The following is a 21,442-nucleotide window of genomic DNA, read 5'->3' on the forward strand; positions in this document are numbered from 1 at the left end:
GGACTCAACCATCACGTCAATGGGTGTTTTATTGAGCTGTTGGTGAATAAAAGCATGAGTTTATTTGTTAAATTCCATACATTTCTGGGCTAATTTGATAGTTTTCTATGTAGCTATAGTCATGAACTGAACATAAATATCACCTAATATTTTATATTTTGAAACGTGCATGTCCTCCTTTCCCACAGCATGGTACAGACCAGTGTCATGGCTCCCCGAACAAGTAGATGAGCAAGGGATACCGGTTTTTTGATTATGTTATAATTAGCTAGCTAGAGTTTTTTTTATTCAGCGTTTGATAGCACTCTAGTTCTATCTACCTTTTTTCTCTGGTATTACGTTATATTTTAGAGAGGTAGTAAAACCAGTTTATCAAAATGGCAGGGAGTAGCATGGCACAGAAAACATGGGAGCTACAAAACAGTATGCAGGAAGTTCAGAGCATAGATGAAATCTATAAATATGACAAAAAACAACAGCAAGAAATCCTTGCTGCGAAGCCATGGACAAAGGAGTAAGTATACATTTTATAGATTGTCAGTTGCTTTTCTTTGCAACTGCTTGCTAGTTCATTGTTGGACTGAGTTAACGTAGCTTTACCAGCTAGCTTCTAGCTAAATTGGCTAGCTAGTTAGCATGTCAACAATGGAAATTCTCCCTACATTGCTAGCTAGCTGCACTGGCAATGACAAATGCATGTCATTATAACTTATGCATAATTCACACTACTATGATTTCTGTCCCGTAGTCATCAATACTTTAAGTACTGCAAGATCTCTGCTCTGGCGCTGCTGAAAATGGTGATGCACGCCAGGTCCGGAGGCAACCTAGAGGTGATGGGACTGATGCTGGGGAAAGTGGACGGGGAGACCATGAACATCATGGACAGCTTTGCCTTACCAGTGGAGGGCACAGAGACCCGGGTCAACGCGCAGGCTGCGGCTTATGAATACATGGCTGCCTACATTGAGAATGCCAAACAGGTATTATGACTGACTCCTGGAAGGGAGGGATGTGTTTTTCGTCCTCAATGGTGCAGAAAAGGATTGATAAAACATATTATATTTTAGTGAGAACTGTTTATCACAAGGGTAACATAGTTTCAACATAGTGTCCATTATCTCTTAATGGACACTCTTCATTGACTTGATGCTGATGCCATTTGTGAACTGTCAGGTTGGTCGGCTGGAGAACGCCATTGGCTGGTACCACAGTCATCCAGGCTACGGCTGCTGGTTGTCAGGTATCGATGTCAGCACTCAGATGCTCAACCAGCAGTTTCAAGAGCCCTTTGTGGCAGTGGTGGTGAGTACAGTGAAAGATCAACCTTAGCATATAGTTCAGTAGCTCAATACCTGCGAAATACACGTTTGAATTTTCCATTTGCATTTCCTAAATACGGTACTTTGGTTTTCTTTTTGAATTTGCAGGTACAAAGTAATGCATGAGTAACTGAGAGGGGTGCAATTAGGTTTAGGCATCCCTTTAGTGGTTGTTGATGTATGGTAGTCGTTCACCAAGAGGCATGGGCAAATATTTGGCTTTTGTAACTGTAGATGTTATTTGCACTTGATTGGATTCGCAGTGCTCCAGTCTCAAGGGCATAGGGTAATTAAGTGTGTTCTTTGAATACACTGGCAGCAGTAGTTAAGAAAAAAACTTCACACCTGGTGGCCGGCTTGGGGTGATCTCTAGAGACTGTCTGACCTCAGAATGCATTTTCCTGTTCTACTGTATCTGTTTCCCTCCCAGATTGACCCCACTCGCACCATATCTGCAGGGAAAGTCAATCTTGGCGCCTTCAGAACATATCCCAAAGTAAGGAGTAAAATGTGTTTATTGCAATTATTTCAGTCTTTAGCTCTATTACGTTAGACAAGTTGGGTACAAAATTACTGCAGAAGATATTCCACTCATAAATACATAATATATTTTTTGTACAGTTTTTTTTTACCCATACAACATGGAACACTTATTTTTAAGGTTTTCTTGTATCTATAATAAATAATATTATGATTAATTGTCAATCTTGTGTAAACTTGTGTTAATTGTCTCCATTCCTTAATTGGCTAATTCCTTAATGGATAGCTGGGTGTCTCTATCAAATTGGGCAAATATTTTAAGACCACATTTCCTCTCTCTAAATATCAATTTATCAATGAGTCTAATAATTGTCTGTGTTTTCAGGGTTACAAACCTCCTGATGAAGGACCCTCTGAGTATCAGACCATTCCCCTGAACAAGATCGAAGACTTCGGTGTGCACTGCAAACAGTGAGTCCTGTTGGACATTTAACTGGCAGAATGTTTAGGCACACAAATAATCTTAAGCATTATCTTGCAAATTGTCTATGTATAACCATGACAAGTTACTTCAAATAAAAACATGTGTTTAGGTTGATGTAGCCTATAACACAAGTTCAAGTTATTATGTTTTAATAATGCCTTCGTAACACTGTGGTAAATAAAAAGGTAATATATTCTTCATTTAATTGACATTGTGTAATTATTCATTAAGTGCCATGGGGTTTTGTTTGTTTAGGTATTATGCCCTGGAGGTGACTTATTTCAAGTCTTCCCTCGACCGGAAATTACTGGAGCTCCTCTGGAATAAATACTGGGTCAACACTCTGAGCTCTTCAAGTCTTCTGACGGTAAGTGTTTGGAATATAACTCTATATCAAGCAATGTTCAAGAACACTTTACAATGAGATATCTAACAACTCAATGCAGAATCAAGGAGCAGCTGAAGTAGAGGTCTTGCATATGAATAAAAATCCCTCTGTTTATTTAGATTGTTATTAATAGCCATTTTATGTTTGTTTTTTTAAAGTCTGTAAACAGATTTACAAAAATGGGTTAATTAATATGACTGAGGCCACCACGTTAACCTGCAAACACATAATCTACACGTTGGAGATGTGACACAGTTGTCACTGTGGTTTACTATGGATCATCTCCCTCATTGCCAGTACATTCTAGAGATTGAAAGCCCCAGTGAATTCCCATTGTGGATGCCGCCGCTCTGGCTAAACAGTCTAAAGGCAGCGGACTATCCAAACAGTGCACTCTGGGCATTCTGGATTAAGATGGATTGACTAGTTGTCAGGAATTGGCTGCTCCATTGGCAAAGGGCTTTGTCAGTGACTACACTGTTACCACAGTCTGGGCCCCTGTCATTGTCTCCTAATTACCTGCTCCGTGGAAAACACGGCCTCACCTTAGGCAAACCTTTTCACGATCCCTTTTCACGGCGACTTGGCAAGCCATTTAAGCCTTTATCAAGTTCGGCATACTTGTATTGAATGTCCCAGTAGCGGTGAAGAAAATAGTTGGTGGTGAAATTGTGCGTGAACATTCTCGTGTGTGTGTGTGTAAAGAAAGCCCACATACGGACCAGTATATACGCTACTGCTTCCACGCACTTTGATGAACTTAATCGTATACTTTCGTCTCATGACAATATAACATATAGGTACATAATCCAATGTGTGTGACCTTATGTCCGCAGAATTCAGAATACACCACAGGCCAGGTGTTTGACCTGTCTGAGAAGCTGGAGCAGTCGGAGGCTCAGCTGGGAAGAGGAAGCTTCATGCTGGGCCTGGACACACACGACAGGAAGTCTGAGGACAAACTGGCCAAAGCTACACGAGACAGGTAAGGCAACACAGTTTAGATAATGTTTATTAGGCATTTTTGGCTAACTTATTGATTTGGCATTCAGTACCAGACCTCGGGTTATTTAGTGATTGATTCATAGCGTGATTCTCTAATATTGTCATGGTCAATAGTTTGTTGACATAGAAGCATACATCACCATATGTTTTGTTTAGGCGGAGGTATTGACTGACTGGAGTGTTGATAATTCCTCATTTACTGTTACTTTGATGATGATTGCTGATGTTATTGAAAACCGTAAACCAATGCTGTTAAACTCCACAGTAGTGAAATAAACGGCTGACAAAAACAAAATCAATTGTCATTGATCTGTCTTATGATATTGTCTGATGAACACCATCAATGTAAAATCTAAATCTCTGGTCTGCTTAGGCCTTTAAGTTATCCAATATCCCTATTATTGCGATTTGTTTTGCAACCATTTTGATCACAAATTATTTGTGTGTAGATGTGATACGAATGATTAGTTACTGTTTTAGCTGGTGGCATGTCCTACCTAACTAATCAATGTCTGCTTATTTATTCAAGCTGGGATTTCTTGAGTTTCTCCCATGAATGCAACACCTATCTGTTTATTAATCTGCCCGGTCTGTTGATTGATAGGTAATCTGTGTCACCTCTTCATGTCCAGAGCGAAACTTCACTTTCCTTTTTTCCCCTGGCTATTCTAGCTGCAAGACGACCATTGAGGCGATTCATGGTCTGATGTCTCAAGTCATCAAGGATAAACTCTTCAATCAAATCAACACGTCTGCCAACTAAGCCCGAAACGGCCCAAGTCGAGTTCACGCCTCGTATGTGTGTGTGGGTGTGTATTACTGTGTATGTTTAGCATTTAGATTCTTGTTAGCAGAATGATCTGTCACTTATTATCTGAAGAAAGTTAGTGAATGATTGATCTCAACCTGTGTGCACGTAAATAAATAGTGGTGTTTAAAGTGTATCTACGTTCGGTATTTATTTCCTTGACTAAAGTTTTCAGTGAAGTATTCCTGAGGTTGATGAACCATATTGTTTTAACTTAATTGCTTTTCTTTAAGTATACACAAAATAATGTAGATTTCTTCTTTTTGAATGCTTGCAGACATTTGAATGGTATGCTCCTTTGGGTTCAACATGACACCGTGCTGTTCCATTGTCATGTCCCATGGCTGCTTGGCATTGGCTGGAGTAGAGTACAACCTAACACTTTAACAAAGACCATGGTTACATATTTCTCCATTAAAAAAATCTACAACCAGTTAGCCAGTCATTTCAACTCTGGCCAATCATAGCATTACATAATGGAACAACAAACTCAAGCTGCTGCATCGGCTCAAACGTAAACACTGGCTGGCATGGTCGAGATATCTCCGTGGAGTGGCTCTCGGGGCAGGTTGTCTCAATGGTACACAGTCCTTCAGGGTGACGGAGTCGTCAAGCTGCGCCGCTGCAATGATGCAGCACAGAGACAGGAGCCATGCACACAAGTCTATTCACACAACCCGTCTGCTCTTCACAGCAGCTCTGGCACAGTTTCATGCAATAATACTTTTTTTTCTTGTAGTATTGTACTGGAGGGATGTATATTTTCGATGCAGCATTGCAGAGGCATTGAACCATATTTTGGGCTGATTGAATGGGTCTCTGTATTTTGTCATGTACATGGGCTTTCGGCACCAATTCTTGTAATGATTTTCTTTTTACATTATTATAGTAGGTGAAGTGTGTATCCTAATGTGGTGTTTCAGAAATAGGAAACTTATTGAATACTGTTTAATGCAATTTGAGAATTTTGGAATTAACAAGAGTGAACAATTGGCTTTCCCCTCACATGGTCCATTGAATCCACTGTAGCTAGTGGTTTTGCCAAACCATTAAGTGCATTACAGTACTGTTACTGTAAGAGCTAAGTACTGTTATGGCTAGATGCTCTACGAGTATATGGAATGTGCTTTCTTAGTAATGGTTTTACCTAATGCAAGGTTTGTAAAAGGATCATTTAAATATAAGACCAGTGTTCCGTACTGAAAGGATTTGACTTAGGCCTGCATGTAAATCTTATGATCAACACCAGATGAACATTTCTATGCAACAGTGGAAACTAGTAAATGTGAATTCCAATGAAAGACAAGCAGTCAATACTATTGCAATGTAAGTTACATTTATTTTCATTAAGCATACATTAAATATGCTTCCTATTATCCAAATCGTCCATGAAACAGTGAAATTCCATCTAATTTTGTGAATTAATTGAAAATTAATTGGAATAATAAACAGGGGTGATGTAATACTGATTTAAAAAACTAACTGTAGTTCTGAGAACAGACGATTGATAAGGCTAAAGATGAATAGCTATTTATCACTAGGCCCTTATAGGCCCTGTTTACTTTGGATCTCAGAACACGATCAACAAGCATGGTGTAGTGAAGGGGGTTGGAACTCACTGGTTGCCCTAAAGGGGAGCTATGTTTGGGGGGAAATAAGGGCCCATAGCGCTACATTTCCTCCCTGCCAAGTGCTCTGCATGCATAAGTGGAGACAAGTCATTCAGTCGCAGGAAGCCCGGGCCCTGACATTATATAACAATGCACGGGTCACTGCTGAGACTCACTGAGCCAATCGCACTGTGGCCCCGGCCTGCTTGGCGTGTTATACACAGTATTACTGGGAGCAATGTGATCTTGGCTGGAGAGAAGGGGAGAAGTGGGACAGCATTCAGCCCAGAAAGTTGGAGAAACTGATAAACATGGTGTCGGGTTACCTCATGTACAAGTCCGCAGGCAATAGAGGCCTGACCTCAGGGGTAGCTGCAAGATCTTTACTAAATTCACTCTGTTTTACTGTTTATGTGTGTATGTCTGTCTGCCTTTCTGTCTGTTTGACATCTTCCACACTCTTTGATCTTTATTTAACATTTGACCTCATATAATCGTGGATCATGGACATAAATTGTTTTACATTTCACCACTGAAAAGGCAAAACAGTTTTAATTTCAGAGATCAATACCACACAAGTAGCTGATCATCAGAAAGGTACATAAAATACTACATGATTAATGGTGTTTGAATGGAATTGTTTACTGGCTATTTCTGAAGAAAGGAAAAGTGCTGAATGGAATTTAGCTTGTTTGATTCTGGCTTTCTCTATATTTATCCAATATTTATTTTTATATACTCAGCCAGAAAAGTCTGGCCCAAAGGTAATTAAGTGTGAAATGCAATCCAATTCACAAATATTTTGGATGCATATATAACAATTTGGAAGATCTAGATACAAATGGCAAAAAACTGTGGTTCACAGAGAAATGAACAATCTAAAGGAAGTGTTTTGTTTTCTTACCTGAATGCTGACTGCAGCAATAATGTAATGCACTGCACAGCCAATTAATTTCTGCCAAAGCCATGTAATTCATCTCCACTTCCTTTGTGAATTCCTATGTTTGTTCTAGATCCAGTTACGTTTGGGTTCCTTTTTAACTGAAATGTACTATAAGAAAAAGGAAATTAATTTATATCCTCAAGTTTTGGGGCACGGTAATTTTTTTTCACATTAATAACGGCCTGTGTTTTGGTCATTTTTCACAAAACTCATAATCGGGGGGGGGGAAAGTTTTGTAGTTAAATATAACAGAGCGTTGACAAGAATTACATGCGTGTATACAGACAACCATTGCAAGTAATTAGTAATGAGCACAATAGCAATCTATCTATCTATCTTTCTGACTGCAACTGCACATGGTGCACAATTTGATTGACGCTTGTGTAAACCATAGACACAGTTTGTAAACAGCTCATGCTCGAAAAACTCAAATAAATCAGTGGTTGTTAATTAGCGTACTTGTAAGCAATCTGTTACTATTCCAATATAGTAGAGAAAGGAAATTAACATTATCTGCATAAAATATATATTTATTGCATAGGAAAGTATGCAGATGAACTGCGCAGTCCTCTCCGCACGCTCATCTGTGTTGTTCCCATGGCAACTATTCCCAACAAGGATATCCACACACGAGTGTAAACTTTCACCTCATCTCACCCCGCATCTTTAGCATTAGTTTCTTTTATCGCCAAATTACATGGACACGTGCATATACTACAGTGGTAGGTAGATTTGTATGTACTTTGAAAGCCTATTTTTTGGCTGGCTATCGCTGACAGCTTTGTTGAAAGGCTAAAGTTAGTTGCCTTGCTAGTGTGTTGTTTATGTCTACCGTTATCTACAGTACTAGTAACAGTAGTAGTAACAGTTAGCTAGTTAGCTAACGTTAGTTGCTACAGAGCATTTATGTATGTGGCTTTGTGTTTATCCTGTAAGTTAACTGCTGCTTGTGTCAGTTGTTTTGAACGTGATTAACTGCTGTCCATCCAGTCCCGAGGGCTTCACTGACCTTGCAGCTGCACAGTGGAGATCTTATCTCAATCAATCAGAGGCTCTCCATGTCAACTCAGCCTCATGCCCAGAGATCAAGTTTAGAAAAGACTTGCTGTCACATTCAGATCTGTGTGTGCATGTATTTCTCTCTCAACAGAAGTGTGCGCATATCACTGGAACTGAGGCAGAGAGGAAAATGAATACAGTCTTGTTCAGGTGGCCTGCTTGAGGAATAGATGGCCTGCTTGGGGAATAGATGGCCTGCTTGAGGAATAGATGGCCTGCTTGGGGAATAGATGGCCTGCTTGAGGAATAGATGGCCTGCTTGGGGAATATATGGCCTGCTTGAGGAATAGATGGCCTGCTTGGGGAATAGATGGCCTGCTTGAGGAATAGATGGCCTGCTTGAGGAATAGATGGCCTGCTTGGGGAATAGATGGCCTGCTTGAGGAATAGGTGGCCTGCTTGAGGAATAGATGGCCTGCTTGAGGAATAGATGGCCTGCTTGGGGAATAGATGGGCTGCTTGAGGAATATATGGCCTGCTTGGGAAATAGATGGCCTGCTTGGGGAATAGATGGACACCTTTAGGAATAGATGGCCTGCTTGGGGAATAGAGGGCCTGCTTGAGGAATAGATGGCCTGCTTTGGGAATAGATGGCCTGCTTGGGGAATAGATGGACACCTTGAGGAATAGATGGCCTGCTTGAGGAATAGAGGGCCTGCTTGAGGAATAGATGGCCTGCTTTGGGAATAGATGGCCTGCTTGGGGAATAGATGGACACCTTGAGGAATAGATGGCCTGCTTGAGGAATAGATGGCCTGCTTGGGGAATAGATGGACACCTTGAGGAATAGAGGGCCTGCTTGAGGAATAGATGGCCTGCTTTGGGAATAGATGGCCTGCTTGGGGAATAGATGGACACCTTGAGGAATAGATGGCCTGCTTGGGGAATAGATGGACACCTTGAGGAATAGATGGCCTGCTTGGGGAATAGATGGACACCTTGAGGAATAGAGGGCCTGCTTGAGGAATAGATGGCCTGCTTTGGGAATAGATGGCCTGCTTGGGGAATAGATGGACACGTTGAGGAATAGATGGCCTGCTTGGGGAATAGATGGACACCTTGAGGAATAGAGGGCCTGCTTGAGGAATAGATGGCCTGTTTTGGGAATAGATGGCCTGCTTGGGGAATAGATGGACACCTTGAGGAATAGATGGCCTGCTTGGGGAATAGATGGACACCTTGAGGAATAGATGGCCTGCTTGGGGAATAGATGGACACCTTGAGGAATAGAGGGCCTGCTTGAGGAATAGATGGCCTGCTTTGGGAATAGATGGCCTGCTTGGGGAATAGATGGACACCTTGAGGAATAGATGGCCTGCTTGGGGAATAGATGGACACCTTGAGGAATAGATGGCCTGCTTGGGGAATAGATGGACACCTTGAGGAATAGATGGCCTGCTTTGGGAATAGATGGCCTGCTTGGGGAATAGATGGACACCTTGAGGAATAGATGGCCTGCTTGGGGAATAGATGGCCTGCTTGAGGAATAGATGGCCTGCTTGGGGAATAGATGGCCTGCTTGAGGAATAGATGGCCTGCTTGGGGAATAGATGGCCTGCTTGAGGAATAGATGGCCTGCTTGGGGAATAGATGGACACCTTGAGGAATAGAGGGCCTGCTTGAGGAATAGATGGCCTGCTTTGGGAATAGATGGCCTGCTTGGGGAATAGATGGACACCTTGAGGAATAGATGGCCTGCTTGGGGAATAGATGGACACCTTGAGGAATAGATGGCCTGCTTGGGGAATAGATGGCCTGCTTGGGGAATAGATGGCCTGCTTGGGGAATAGATGGCCTGCTTGAGGAATAGATGGCCTGCTTGAGGAATAGAGGGCCTGCTTGAGGAATAGATGGCCTGCTTTGGGAATAGATGGCCTGCTTGGGGAATAGAGGGCCTGCTTGAGGAATAGATGGCCTGCTTGGGGAATAGATGGCCTGCTTGGGGAATAGATGGCATGCTTTGGGAATAGAGGGCCTGCTTGAGGAATAGATGGCCTGCTTGGGGAATAGATGGCCTGCTTGGGGAATAGATGGCCTGCTTGGGGAATAGATGGCCTGCTTTGGGAATAGATGGCCTGCTTGGGGAATAGATGGCCTGCTTGGGGAATAGATGGACCTAATTTCCACTAATTGAGTGCCCATCCCACCTTTGCACCTCTCATCCTTTCTGGTGTAAAGCCAGTTGTGAGAATAAAAATGACCAGCTAATGCTTTTAGCAGCAGTTACCGGTACTGACTTTGACAAATGCTATCAGCTTCCTTTTATACACATTCAGTTTAATTTAGACATAGATATATTCCACTTTACTTCAATGAGCACCTAATATCACAAATATTTAATTGATGAAATATATATTTTTGAAAAGGACAAACATTTTCTGTGGCATAACTCCAATAACATGTATTTTCCTTCTGACTCGTCTCTTTACAGCTAGTTCATGTGTTTCCCTTGTTCAGATGTTTCTGGTGGTTTTTCTGTGAGCGCTTGGCTGAAGCTGAGAAGGATCCACTCTGAAGCAGTTTCTGTAACGAGCCATCATGGTCCGCCTCACCATGGATCTGATTGCCAAATCCAGCAACCATTTCAAAAACAAGAGAAGCTACTCCCTCCCAAATTACCTCAAGAAACTCACTCATCTGAACTTCTCCAACAGGAACATAGAGGACATTGTAAGTATGATATCACAAGACATAATACTGTTACCTAAATTAATATAGGCTAGCTATGTTTTGTTTCTGTGCTTCTCTCTTTTAGCTTCTAATGGTAGGGATTAGGGATGCACCAATATGACATTTTTGGCCGATACCGATATCCAATATTTTCCTTGCCAAAAAAAACGATACCGATAACCAATATAAACATTTTTAGGGGCCTTTTATGTATTCTAGTACAGTTAAATAGTTGAAACACACACACACACACACACACACACACTGACCAGAAAGTTATTTTGTTGGCATTTACGTATGTCCCATTACCAGTCAAACTTAATCAAAACCTATTTCTTTCACTTACTTGCTCATGCCCAGAGATCAAGTTTAGAAAAGACTTGCTGTCACATTCAGATCTGTGTGTGCGTGTATTTCTCTCTCAACAGAAGTGTGCGCATATCACTGGAACTGAGGCATGTGTGCATACCACTGGAACTGAGGCATGTGTGCATACCACTGGAACTGAGGCATGTGTGCATACCACTGGAAATGAGGCATAGAGGAAAAGGAAGTCTTGTTTAGATGGCCTGCTTGAGGAATAGATGGCCTGCTTGAGGAATAGATGGCCTGCTTGAGGAATATATAGCCTGCTTGGGGAATAGATGGACACCTTGAGGAATAGGTGGCCTGCTTGAGGAATAGATGGCCTACTTGGGGAATAGATGGCCTGCTTGGGGAATAGATGGCCTGCTTGAGGAATAGATGGCCTGCTTGAGGAATAGATGGACACCTTGAGGAATATATGGCCTGCTTGGGGAATAGATGGCCTGCTTGGGGAATAGATGGACACCTTGAGGAATAGATGGCCTGCTTGGGGAATAGATGGACACCTTGAGGAATATATGGCCTGCTTGGGGAATAGATGGCCTGCTTGGGGAATAGATGGACACCTTGAGGAATAGATGGCCTGCTTGAGGAATAGATGGCCTATTCAACAAAACAAGTGCTGTTTCGTTGTTCATTTGTTCAGTCGTTTCATTTTCAACCAGGATTTCATCACACATGTCAAACAGTGAAGTTTCAGCTCTGTCTGTCCGTAGCCTCTCTTCCTCTGTGCGCACTGTCACTGTGTCCGTTTCCATCTTGTCCAGCTGTCTCTGTAACATTTCACGTAAACCCTGTTTCTTGTCTGCATCGAAGTAGCGGTCCTTGTTCCTAGCATCGAGCATGGTGGCGACACGGTAAAGAGGCTCAGAGAGAATACCACCGAATCACTTGTTCACAGCCTCGAGTACTTTTGTAAAGTTAACCCCACGGTCTGTCTGTAGTTTTGTTGAGCAGGCGTTTCAGTGCCATGACAGAGGGTTAGCTTATTTCTCCAGTCAGTTGTTCAAATGGTGCTAGGAGTGTGTTCGTGTTTCCAAGTTTTAAACATGTTTTCAAATGCCATTGAAATGGCAGCAGTGGAATGAGAACCAGCACATTCTTGAACATGCAATACGGCTCTTCTCAGTACGAAATCCTCGTTGACCCACTGTGCTGTCAGACTCCGCATGATCATGGGGCTGCCGTCGCTGATCCAAATGTCAGTCGTGAAGCTAATAGCAGTGACGCCCTTAGCAGTAGCTCATAGATGTGCGTTTCAACAATACTGTGTAACTCTGGTAGGGCAACATCTGAAAAATAGCGCCTACTTGGTATTGTGTACCGGGGCTCGAAACTTTGGACATTACATTTTTGCATCTGAGCTCTTAGAGTGTGCGGCTCTACTTTATTTTCAAGTCATTACGTCATCTACCTACGTTATATAGGTATGCACGTCATCTACCTACGTTATATAGGTATGCACGTCATCTACCTACGTTATATAGGTATGCACGTCATCTACCTACGTTATATAGGTATGCACGTCATCTACCTACGTTATATGGGTATGCACGTCATCTACCTACGTTATATAGGTATGCACGTCATCTACCTACGTTATATAGGTATGCACGTCAGATTTGACATCAGTTTTGCACATCGGCGTTAAACTAGACATCGGGCCGATGTTGGCATTTTTAGCTAATATCGGCCGTTTCCGATATGCTTACCGATATATCGTGCTTCCCTAGTAGGGATATTATGTTTGTTTGTTGCAGGACGATCTCTCCATGTGCAGAAATCTCACAGTCCTCTACCTGTACGACAATCAGATCAGCCAGATCTGCAACCTGGGTTTTGCCTCCAACCTCACTCACCTATACATGCAGAACAACAACATCACTCACATAGATAACCTCTCCGGCCTGCAGAAGCTCTCCAAACTGTGAGTAGGAGCTTGTCCAGTTTAAATGGATCCATAGAGATTTTGGCAATGAAGCCCGTTATCTTCTTCCTTGGCGATAAATGAACTCGATGATACCATTTTTATGTCGCTGCGTGCAGTTTGAAGGAAGTTGCTAACTAGCGTTAGCACAATTTCTAACTAGTGTTAGCACAATAACTGGAAGTCTATGGCAACAGCTAACATGCTAGCTGTTCCTGTAGACTTCCATTCACTGCGCTTACGCTACTTAGCATTGGCTTGTGAAATTCTCTCTAAATTCCTTCATACTGGACGAAGAGGTAAAATCCAGAAGTGCATCTATCTCTGGGGAAGTAGATAAAGTGTTTAATTGACAAAATCCCAAAGTATCCCTTTTAATGTATGACGTCTGTGGTAAAGCTTTGGAGATATATTCAACTGTCTCTGACTGTCTGTGTGCATGTGTCCATGTTTCTCCATTCGCCCATGTTTTTGTCTTGGCGTGCATGTGTGTATATCTCTTACGTTTGTGTGTGTGTGTGTGTGTGTGTGTGTGTGTGTGTGTGTGTGTGTGTGTGTGTGTGTGTGTGTGTGTGTGTGTCTCTCTCTGTGCCATATCAGGTACCTGGGGGGAAACAGCATCACGGTGGTGGAGGGGTTAGAGGAGCTGGGGGAGCTGAAGGAGCTCCACATGGAGGGCCAGAGACTCCCCAGTGGAGAGAAGCTGCTCTTTGACCCCAGGACTCTCCTCTCCCTCGCTGTAAGACACACTAAAGCTTACTGTATGCTTCCCAGTCTAAACAGTGTGCGCATATATTCTAAATACATTTTGTAACATTTATGTTCGTTTTTGTGTTCGGCAGCATTTGGCAGGTTTTTTTTAGCTGTTCGAGCACACATTTTTTCTTGAGGCAAGCCGAAGTTCTGTAGCCGAAGTCTACACCCCTTCGTTGGTGATTGATCAACAGTAGGGATTCTTCAATGACGTGTTGGTTGTCATTCAACGAGAGATGACTAGTTTTCATGCACACTTTTTCACTTGAGAAATACTGCACCGAACATCTTAGATGAAAAATTGCACGACTAAGACAGATTCCTTGATTTATCTTAGATCGATTCGGACTATTTTGAGGAAGTGTAGCTGTATGTTGTTGCTAGGCCATCTCAAGAGGGACAAAAAGTAATATTGGCACTTTTTTCCTGTTTTTCAAGAAAATGTATTTTTAAGGGAGTATGCGAGGCACAGACGTTCGCTTTGCCTAGCCGAGTTCTGCTAGGAGCAAGACAAACCTCGTACGCAGACGCCTTAACACAATAAGACCATATACGTATGTTCACGACCTGCATTATGTGCTTGTCTGGCAAAGGTCTCTAAAAGTGGTATTGTACTGGGTTTGATGATGTCAAAGAGAGCTTTCTGGTCTCACAGATCAACCATGGCTGTTTACCCCTCGGGCCCTGGATTAACAAACTGCAAATCTCACCTTTTTCTTTATTTTGATAATTAAAGAAATTGCAGTGCAAATGTTAAAGCTCCCACTTTTTATCAACGGCTCTAGTTAAAGGGACTGAAACTAAGACGGGTATCAAATTTCAACAGCAGTATTTAATAGAACCAATTTTTTATTTATTTATTTTACTAGGCAAGTCAGTTAAGAACAAATTCTTATTTTCAATGACGGCCTAGGAACAGTGGGTTAACTGCCTGTTCAGGGGCAGAACGACAGATTTGTACCTTGTCAGCTCGGGGGTTTGAACTTGCAACCTTCCGGCTACAAGTCCAATGCTCTAACCACTAGGCCACCCTGAACCAATATAGAACCAAAGCAATCTGGTGAACCATTTTACAGGTGTACTCAAGGGACAATAATATATACTGGTTGTAAATATTATTCAAGTAGTTTTTCAAATGTTTCACTTATCTTTGCAGGAATCTCTAGGTGTCTTGAATATCAATAAGAACAACATAGATGATGTCAGAGATCTTGCCATTCTAAAGAAACTCACACATTTCTTTGCTGCAGACAACCAGCTACAGGACATGCAGGTAAGAGCTCCTACGTTTCCTCATTAAAAAAAAACTACAGCTACTGATGGAGTTAGCTAATACCAGTCACTACTTACTCTACGTGACAAAAATGTCAACTGTGAGCGTACCGTGCAATCGAAAAAGAACCCCCACCACATCACAGAAACGATGTGTGCCGTGATGTATTCAAATCAACACGCTGACTATAAACAGATCAGGGTAACATGAACATAGCAGCGCTGCTCTCTGTAAGTGATGTGTGAAATGATATGGAGAGCAGGGTGCTAAAGAACCAAATCCTGCAAATCCCGCCAGAGGTTCACAGTCTCTGCGACTCGCACAAGGTCAGAATTATTCAACAAATCAGCGGCCTGGTCCCCCAGGACCTCCTTTGCTGACAGCTTTAAACAAGCGCAAGTTTCTCTCCTTCCTTAGGAGGCTGATTTTTCCTCTTTCTCTGTGAGTACAGCATTTGATACCTCCTCCCCAGCAGCACCACTAAACTTGATGGGAGATTCATTTGAAGCAGAGATACGGTTTCTGTTCAATGTGTTGACCTTGAAAAACGACCTGCTGTGCGTTCCTGTGGCTCCACTTCTGAGGAAAATAATTGTTCTCTCTCTATGGATCTGAAAGGCTGGATGGTTGAATTCTTTTTAAAAGGATGTCTCTTCATCCATGCTATAATATCACTTTGGGACACAGCATTGAAGCACAATGTTAGCGTGGGTAACATTGGCACTCAACACAATGATATTCCACTGAGCAGAGCAATCTTCTGCAGGTAATTGCTGTACATGTGTCAGAGGGAGCTCTCATGTTCTCATATTTAGTGGATATCTCCTTTAATTTATACAACCCCTCTGCCATTATTGATCCTGCAAAGACAGCACCGTGAAGGATCAATCCCGCCTTCAACCCAGTGTGGTCAGAATCCCGAGGAAGCATTATAGATTTTAAAAATATATTATGACAGGCAGTCAGCCAGGGTGACAAATGGGCTGGTATCTACCGAGGCCGTTCACACGGCACGGGGTAGAGAGGACCAGAGAGGACGGACTAATTTAATCGCTGGTCAAATACAGGTTCGTAACTGGCCTATCATTAAATCCAGTGAGAAACCAGGGCCCAGCAGTTTAGCGCCGTGCAGTGCTCGTCCAGTCCGGGCCGCTCTAGTCTCCGCGCTCCCGCAGGGGATGCAATTTGGCGCTGAGCCACTCCTCGCAAAGGCCCTTGTGAGTGACAGCCCTGACACGATCATTTATCAAAGCCTGGGAGCGCGCCGCACCAAAGGGGTCCCCTCTGAACTGATTGCAGCGCGGGCTGGAAAAGTGTAAGCGCTTTGGCCGAGACAGGAAGGCAATGAACAATCAGAGCGCGTCCAGAGAGTATACATATTTCCAGGCTTGGATTAATGTGCCTTTAGATAAACACACATTGCAGGACAGGCAACACGCTAGAGGAGCCCTTGGAAGGTGCCCGCAGAGAAAACTTGTTAGTCACACAACAACATTGTTTAAATGTTGTTGTTTTTTAACTGCTGATGTGTTGTTTACACCTTTTCCCTTGGATTTTTCTCTTGGCAGTGCTACCTTTGATTTTTTTTGTTGATAGTATGATTTTCCCACTGGAGAGTGGTTTGTTGATTTACGTTAATTATATGACATCTTATTCATTGTGGAAAGTACAGTCCGTAGACACATTATATATGGATACTATAGAGTGCTCCATTTTCACTTCCTCAAAGGTTAAAGTGCCATTTTGTTTCCCGCACTTTGTCATGTAAAGACTACAGAGACTCTGCAATATAGTGTCTGACACCTTTACATTTGTAAGTACAGTATGTAAAGCATAAGTCTCTCTGTATTTTTCTTGTATTCTATTTAGGATATAGAGTTGGTGTTCAGCCAATGGCCTCAGCTGCATCGAATGGATTTGAGTGGAAATCCTGTGTGCCACAAACCCAAGTACAGAGACAGGCTGATAACTGTGTGCAAAAGCCTGAGTGAGAAAATAGTTGTGTACATCCACCTAATGATCATAGGAATTTCATTATGCATTTCACATTAAATGATTTTTCAATAACTAATGCCTTTTACGTAATTCTCTACAATTACAGAAAATATATCAGCTCTATAACACACAGGACGTAATTTAATTGTAGATGATGATAATGTTGTTTTTGCAGACGAACTTGATGGGAAGGAAATTAATGAGTTGTCCAGGCAGTTCCTGATTAACTGGAAAGCGTCGAAAGACGCCAAGAAAAAACTGAAAGATGAAAGAATCATGACAGGCCAGATCACCTATCCCTTTACTGGTAAGATAATGTACTGTTATATATTTTTACATCATTCTGCTAGAGACATATACACATATCTAAGAAATATTTAAAAAGAGACACTCACTTTGCACTTTTGAAACGTGCATATCCCATGTTACATCCTCACAAACGTTGCTCCAAGGCGCACAACGCTCTCCCTACTCTGGTCCTGCTGTCTGTATGTCCGAAGTATCGTTAGAACTGTGACAAGGTGTATGTATGACTTGCTTTGTATGACTCGCTTTGTTTGTGTTGCAGCAGACTTCCACATGGGCCCCCATCCTTCATCCAAATATAACTGTGCCAACGTCCTGGGAAAGAGGAATCCTCCGGGGTGTGGGAGACCCAGCAGGAAGGTCCGCTCAGAACACTCACAACTGGACAGCGCAGCAATGAGGTGCCGTAACAATCTATAGTCCTATCACCCAGTGCAGCAGCAAAGGTTTTCACATCAAGATATCATCAATGCCTGTCACCAGTACAATCAATACAAAATGTTTTATTTGGTCATGTATTGTTACAGACAGTCTTAATACATCCATATGGGACACAAAAGAAACATTCAGTGTTTTTAAACTTTTCAATATGACAGATTTAGAATACAGTGGCTCTTCCACCCATGTCTGATCATTGATTAATTTCTTCTTTAATTCAGACCAAAATTAGAGGCAAATGTATATTGTATCTCAGTTGAAGTAAGTGATTTTAACATCAAGACGTTTAACTTAACTGCTTGTTTCCTTCCATTTGTATATACATGCTTGAGGAATGGCCTGCTATTAATTAGTCAAATGCTCTTCTTTCTTTTCATGCAAATAAATAGTTGCCTTCCCTGCTGTCGGCCTGGTGTTGACCATCAGTATCATATGAACCATTCATTCAGGGCTTCCTCTTTAATAGCTAATTTACATATATTGCTTTCTACTTTTTCATACCACTCAAATATGAAGTATGAAGAGGCTGATGATCACTTACTAGTCAGCTCTCTCTCTCTGTTCTCCTAGGCCACGGAACGTGAAGATCCCAGTGAGTGCGGGGCTGCTTAGTGATGTGGCCGACAATGCTAAAGTCTGCGGCCTGTAAGACGGACATGCCAGCTCTGCTAACACACATTCACTCTGGTGACCCTCTCACATACACTCTGGTGACCCTCTAACACACACGCACACATAATATACACTCTGGTGACCCTCTCACATACACTCTGGTGACCCTATAACACACACACACACATAATATACACTCTGGTGAACCTCTCACATACACTCTGGTGACCCTCTAACACACACACACACACATAATATACACTCTGGTGACCCTCTAACACACACACACACACATAATATACACTCTGGTGACCCTCTAACACACACGCACACATAATATACACTCTGGTGACCCTCTCACATACACTCTGGTGACCCTCTAACACACACGCACACATAATATACACTCTGGTGACCCTCTAACACACACACACATAATATACACTCTGGTGACCCTCTCACGCCTAAACTTTACCTTACAGAAAACACATAGCCAGTGCTTGACTTGGGCAGGAGCTCACTAGAGCTGAGTACCAGCACCTAAAATGTTCTACTGCATCTCTTATAGAATATTAACTAGAAACTATTGTGGAACTCCTGCAACTAAATATAAACAGTTCCGGGACCCAAAATGATTATCGGCACCTATTCCAGCCCAAGTCAAGCACTGCACATAACCTCCCACTGCTATCACCACACATCAGGGGTGGACCTGACCCCTAACACACTCAATATGAAAGAGTCTACACTATGGTCTTTCACTGTCAGGGACTGATGGACTGCAGTAGAGGCACTTTATGGTCATAATATATATACTACCTTTGAAGTATTCTTAAAATATTATGACAGAACAATAGCTGCCCTATAAAAACAGTGTCTGATATTATATCTATGTTTTTTTGGCCTTTGCCTGTTTGATGTTTGTTTTGTGTACCTGAGTGGACTTGATAAGAATTTTACAATACCTGGATTTTAGAGTGTAAGATCTGATGTGTCTATTTATGAAATGACTGAATGCCAAATAATGGTGTTTGTGTGTGTCCATGCTGGGAAGTACAACTCACTTCATACAAATGGCTTTATTGGATTTTTACAAATACCATTTTCACCAATTTGGAAGTTATATCCCAGAACTCTATGTCAAATAAGTCCACACCGCAAATCCCATCTGAGTTTGTGTTTTATACAAATTAAATAACGTTAAAAAAATAATAATTTGAGTATAACCGCTATCTGTGTCCTTGATAGTGTAGTTTGTCTTTTTCCCCCTGCTGTATTAATTACATGTTTTGTGGGACACCGACCGTGTGTAATGATGTCAGATATGCACTTAATTGCCCAGCATTGTCATAAATTATTATTGTAGAATAAATGGTGAAGGTTTTAATTGGAACAGGAACCTTCTTGTTTTTTTGTTGTTTTTTTTTCAAACAAAATAGTCATTGCAGAGCATCATATTATTTGACAAAAAAGCGTGATAGCCTAATGTCACTCCTTGCAGTCACTCCCTCATAATGTGGAAATAATACTCGCTGAGAGAGGAGTAAAATTGCTTTGGTTATTGTATTATCCCCTGTCTAAATTCACCCCCGAGCGTCTGAATGTGTTTTTAAAGACATGTCGGAGTAACCCCTGAAAGATGTGGGGTAATTAAGAAACGAAGCTTACTTAACCCTCTTTGCTTTACCTCATAATTAGTGGCCCGGAGCAATACTGTTACTCCATCCTTACAAAAACATTTTTTATTAAGAACAGTCTGAGGATATGCATGTTATGAATAATTCCATTAATTAATTTGCCGACATCTCCGTTTTCTGACCCTGGAAATCAGAGTGATTAATTTATGAGTCTCGCAAGTATTTCCCCATACATGCCTGTTGATTGCACTGTTTAGAGTTTATTTATTAGCTGTTTAATGGAAATTATACTATTTTGTGACCTGCAACTCAAGGCACCCTGGCAATTAGTCAATTTTGCATATCACCCTAACCCTAGTCTTCTTGTCATCATGGTCTGTTGCAACCATTGGAGTCTGCAACAAGTATTAGTACCAAAATATTAGGGACTGTTTATTTGGGCAGGTACCTGATATAGGCCTCTTGTAGCCTAGTGGGAAGCAATGACAGAGCACTTGGGTAGGAAGGCAGGTAGGCTAAGGCATATAATCAGTTCATTACCCATATGATGTTAATAACACATATGTCCCCTCTTTATTGATGTGACCAAAGGCTATGACAAAAAATACATGGTTTTGGGAGAAGTACCGTCCCCCAAAATTAGTTTGCTAGAAGAAAAACGTCTCCGGCGTTGAAAAGAGGTCTCTCCACTCTCCCCTTCGACAGAAACATGTTGCGAAAGGGAAAAGAGCAGTAAGTCTCTCTCACTGGCAGGGAGTCTTAAGGGCTTGTGATTAATTACTCTGGAGTGAAAAAGTTGTCAGCTCTTTGTGTATGCAATATATTAGAGGCTCCTCAGGTGAGCGCTACGTACGTGGACATCCCCACTGCGCACCTTCTTCCACGACCGCGCCTCTTTATAAAGATTATCCGGACTTGGAGCGGCACGACAACTTTTCTCCATCTCGTATTGGAGCAGCAGTGGAGTCTGTGGTGCACTATAGATTCTCTTCGCATTGCCTTGATGTCGTTACTCAAGACAAAGCTTTTGGGTCAATTTGAAGGTAAGCTCTCCATATTTTCATTGACGTCATGGCTTGGAATACCTTCAAAGTAATATTATTTTGTTTCAGAGGGTTTTGATTTCTTGATAACAGCATCATCATCAAGCAGAGTCGGTTATGTAAACATATTAAGTTACGCTGTGAAACTAGGCCAATGATGGAACATGCACAATAATTGGTAACGATTTACAGTAGTCTGCATCACACCAAATAATGATTAAATTGCCACATATATAGTAATAGTGCTATTTATGATAAAATTCGCATTCTTATGTCAAATTGAACTTGGGAACGCAGCCTTCTTAGGTTAAGCACACGTTGGC

The 21,442-nt window shown here is 41.9% G+C and overlaps 2 protein-coding genes across 5 annotated transcripts; both read left to right on the top strand.

Moving 5' to 3' along the window:
* The first annotated feature begins 188 nt into the window (after positions 1 to 188).
* LOC115104928 (COP9 signalosome complex subunit 5) lies at positions 189 to 4,623 on the top strand. The gene is made up of 8 exons (XM_029626344.2): positions 189 to 514; positions 749 to 983; positions 1,177 to 1,305; positions 1,753 to 1,818; positions 2,188 to 2,273; positions 2,542 to 2,653; positions 3,511 to 3,659; positions 4,352 to 4,623. The coding sequence occupies exons 1-8, from the start codon at positions 378 to 380 to the stop codon at positions 4,440 to 4,442; spliced, it is 1,005 nt and encodes a 334-aa protein (XP_029482204.1). The 5' UTR covers positions 189 to 377; the 3' UTR covers positions 4,443 to 4,623.
* A 3,037-nt stretch (positions 4,624 to 7,660) lies between these two features.
* On the top strand, positions 7,661 to 19,826 carry ppp1r42 (protein phosphatase 1, regulatory subunit 42). 4 transcript variants are annotated; one of them, XM_029626346.2, is made up of 9 exons: positions 7,661 to 7,762; positions 10,531 to 10,769; positions 12,896 to 13,062; positions 13,663 to 13,801; positions 14,972 to 15,088; positions 16,958 to 17,075; positions 17,259 to 17,390; positions 17,652 to 17,790; positions 18,398 to 19,826. In XM_029626346.2, exons 2-9 carry the CDS (start codon positions 10,638 to 10,640, stop codon positions 18,474 to 18,476), a joined length of 1,023 nt encoding a protein of 340 aa, XP_029482206.2. In that variant the 5' UTR covers positions 7,661 to 7,762; positions 10,531 to 10,637; the 3' UTR covers positions 18,477 to 19,826. The 4 variants fall into 4 exon arrangements, with proteins under 4 accessions (XP_029482206.2, XP_029482209.2, XP_029482208.2 ...); XM_029626349.2 differs by having other exon boundaries at positions 17,655 to 17,790; XM_029626348.2 differs by having other exon boundaries at positions 10,557 to 10,769.
* The last annotated feature ends 1,616 nt before the right edge of the window (positions 19,827 to 21,442 follow it).

This window comes from Oncorhynchus nerka, linkage group LG22 (assembly GCF_034236695.1).
Source record: "Oncorhynchus nerka isolate Pitt River linkage group LG22, Oner_Uvic_2.0, whole genome shotgun sequence".
Taxonomy (NCBI): Eukaryota; Metazoa; Chordata; class Actinopteri; order Salmoniformes; family Salmonidae; genus Oncorhynchus; species Oncorhynchus nerka.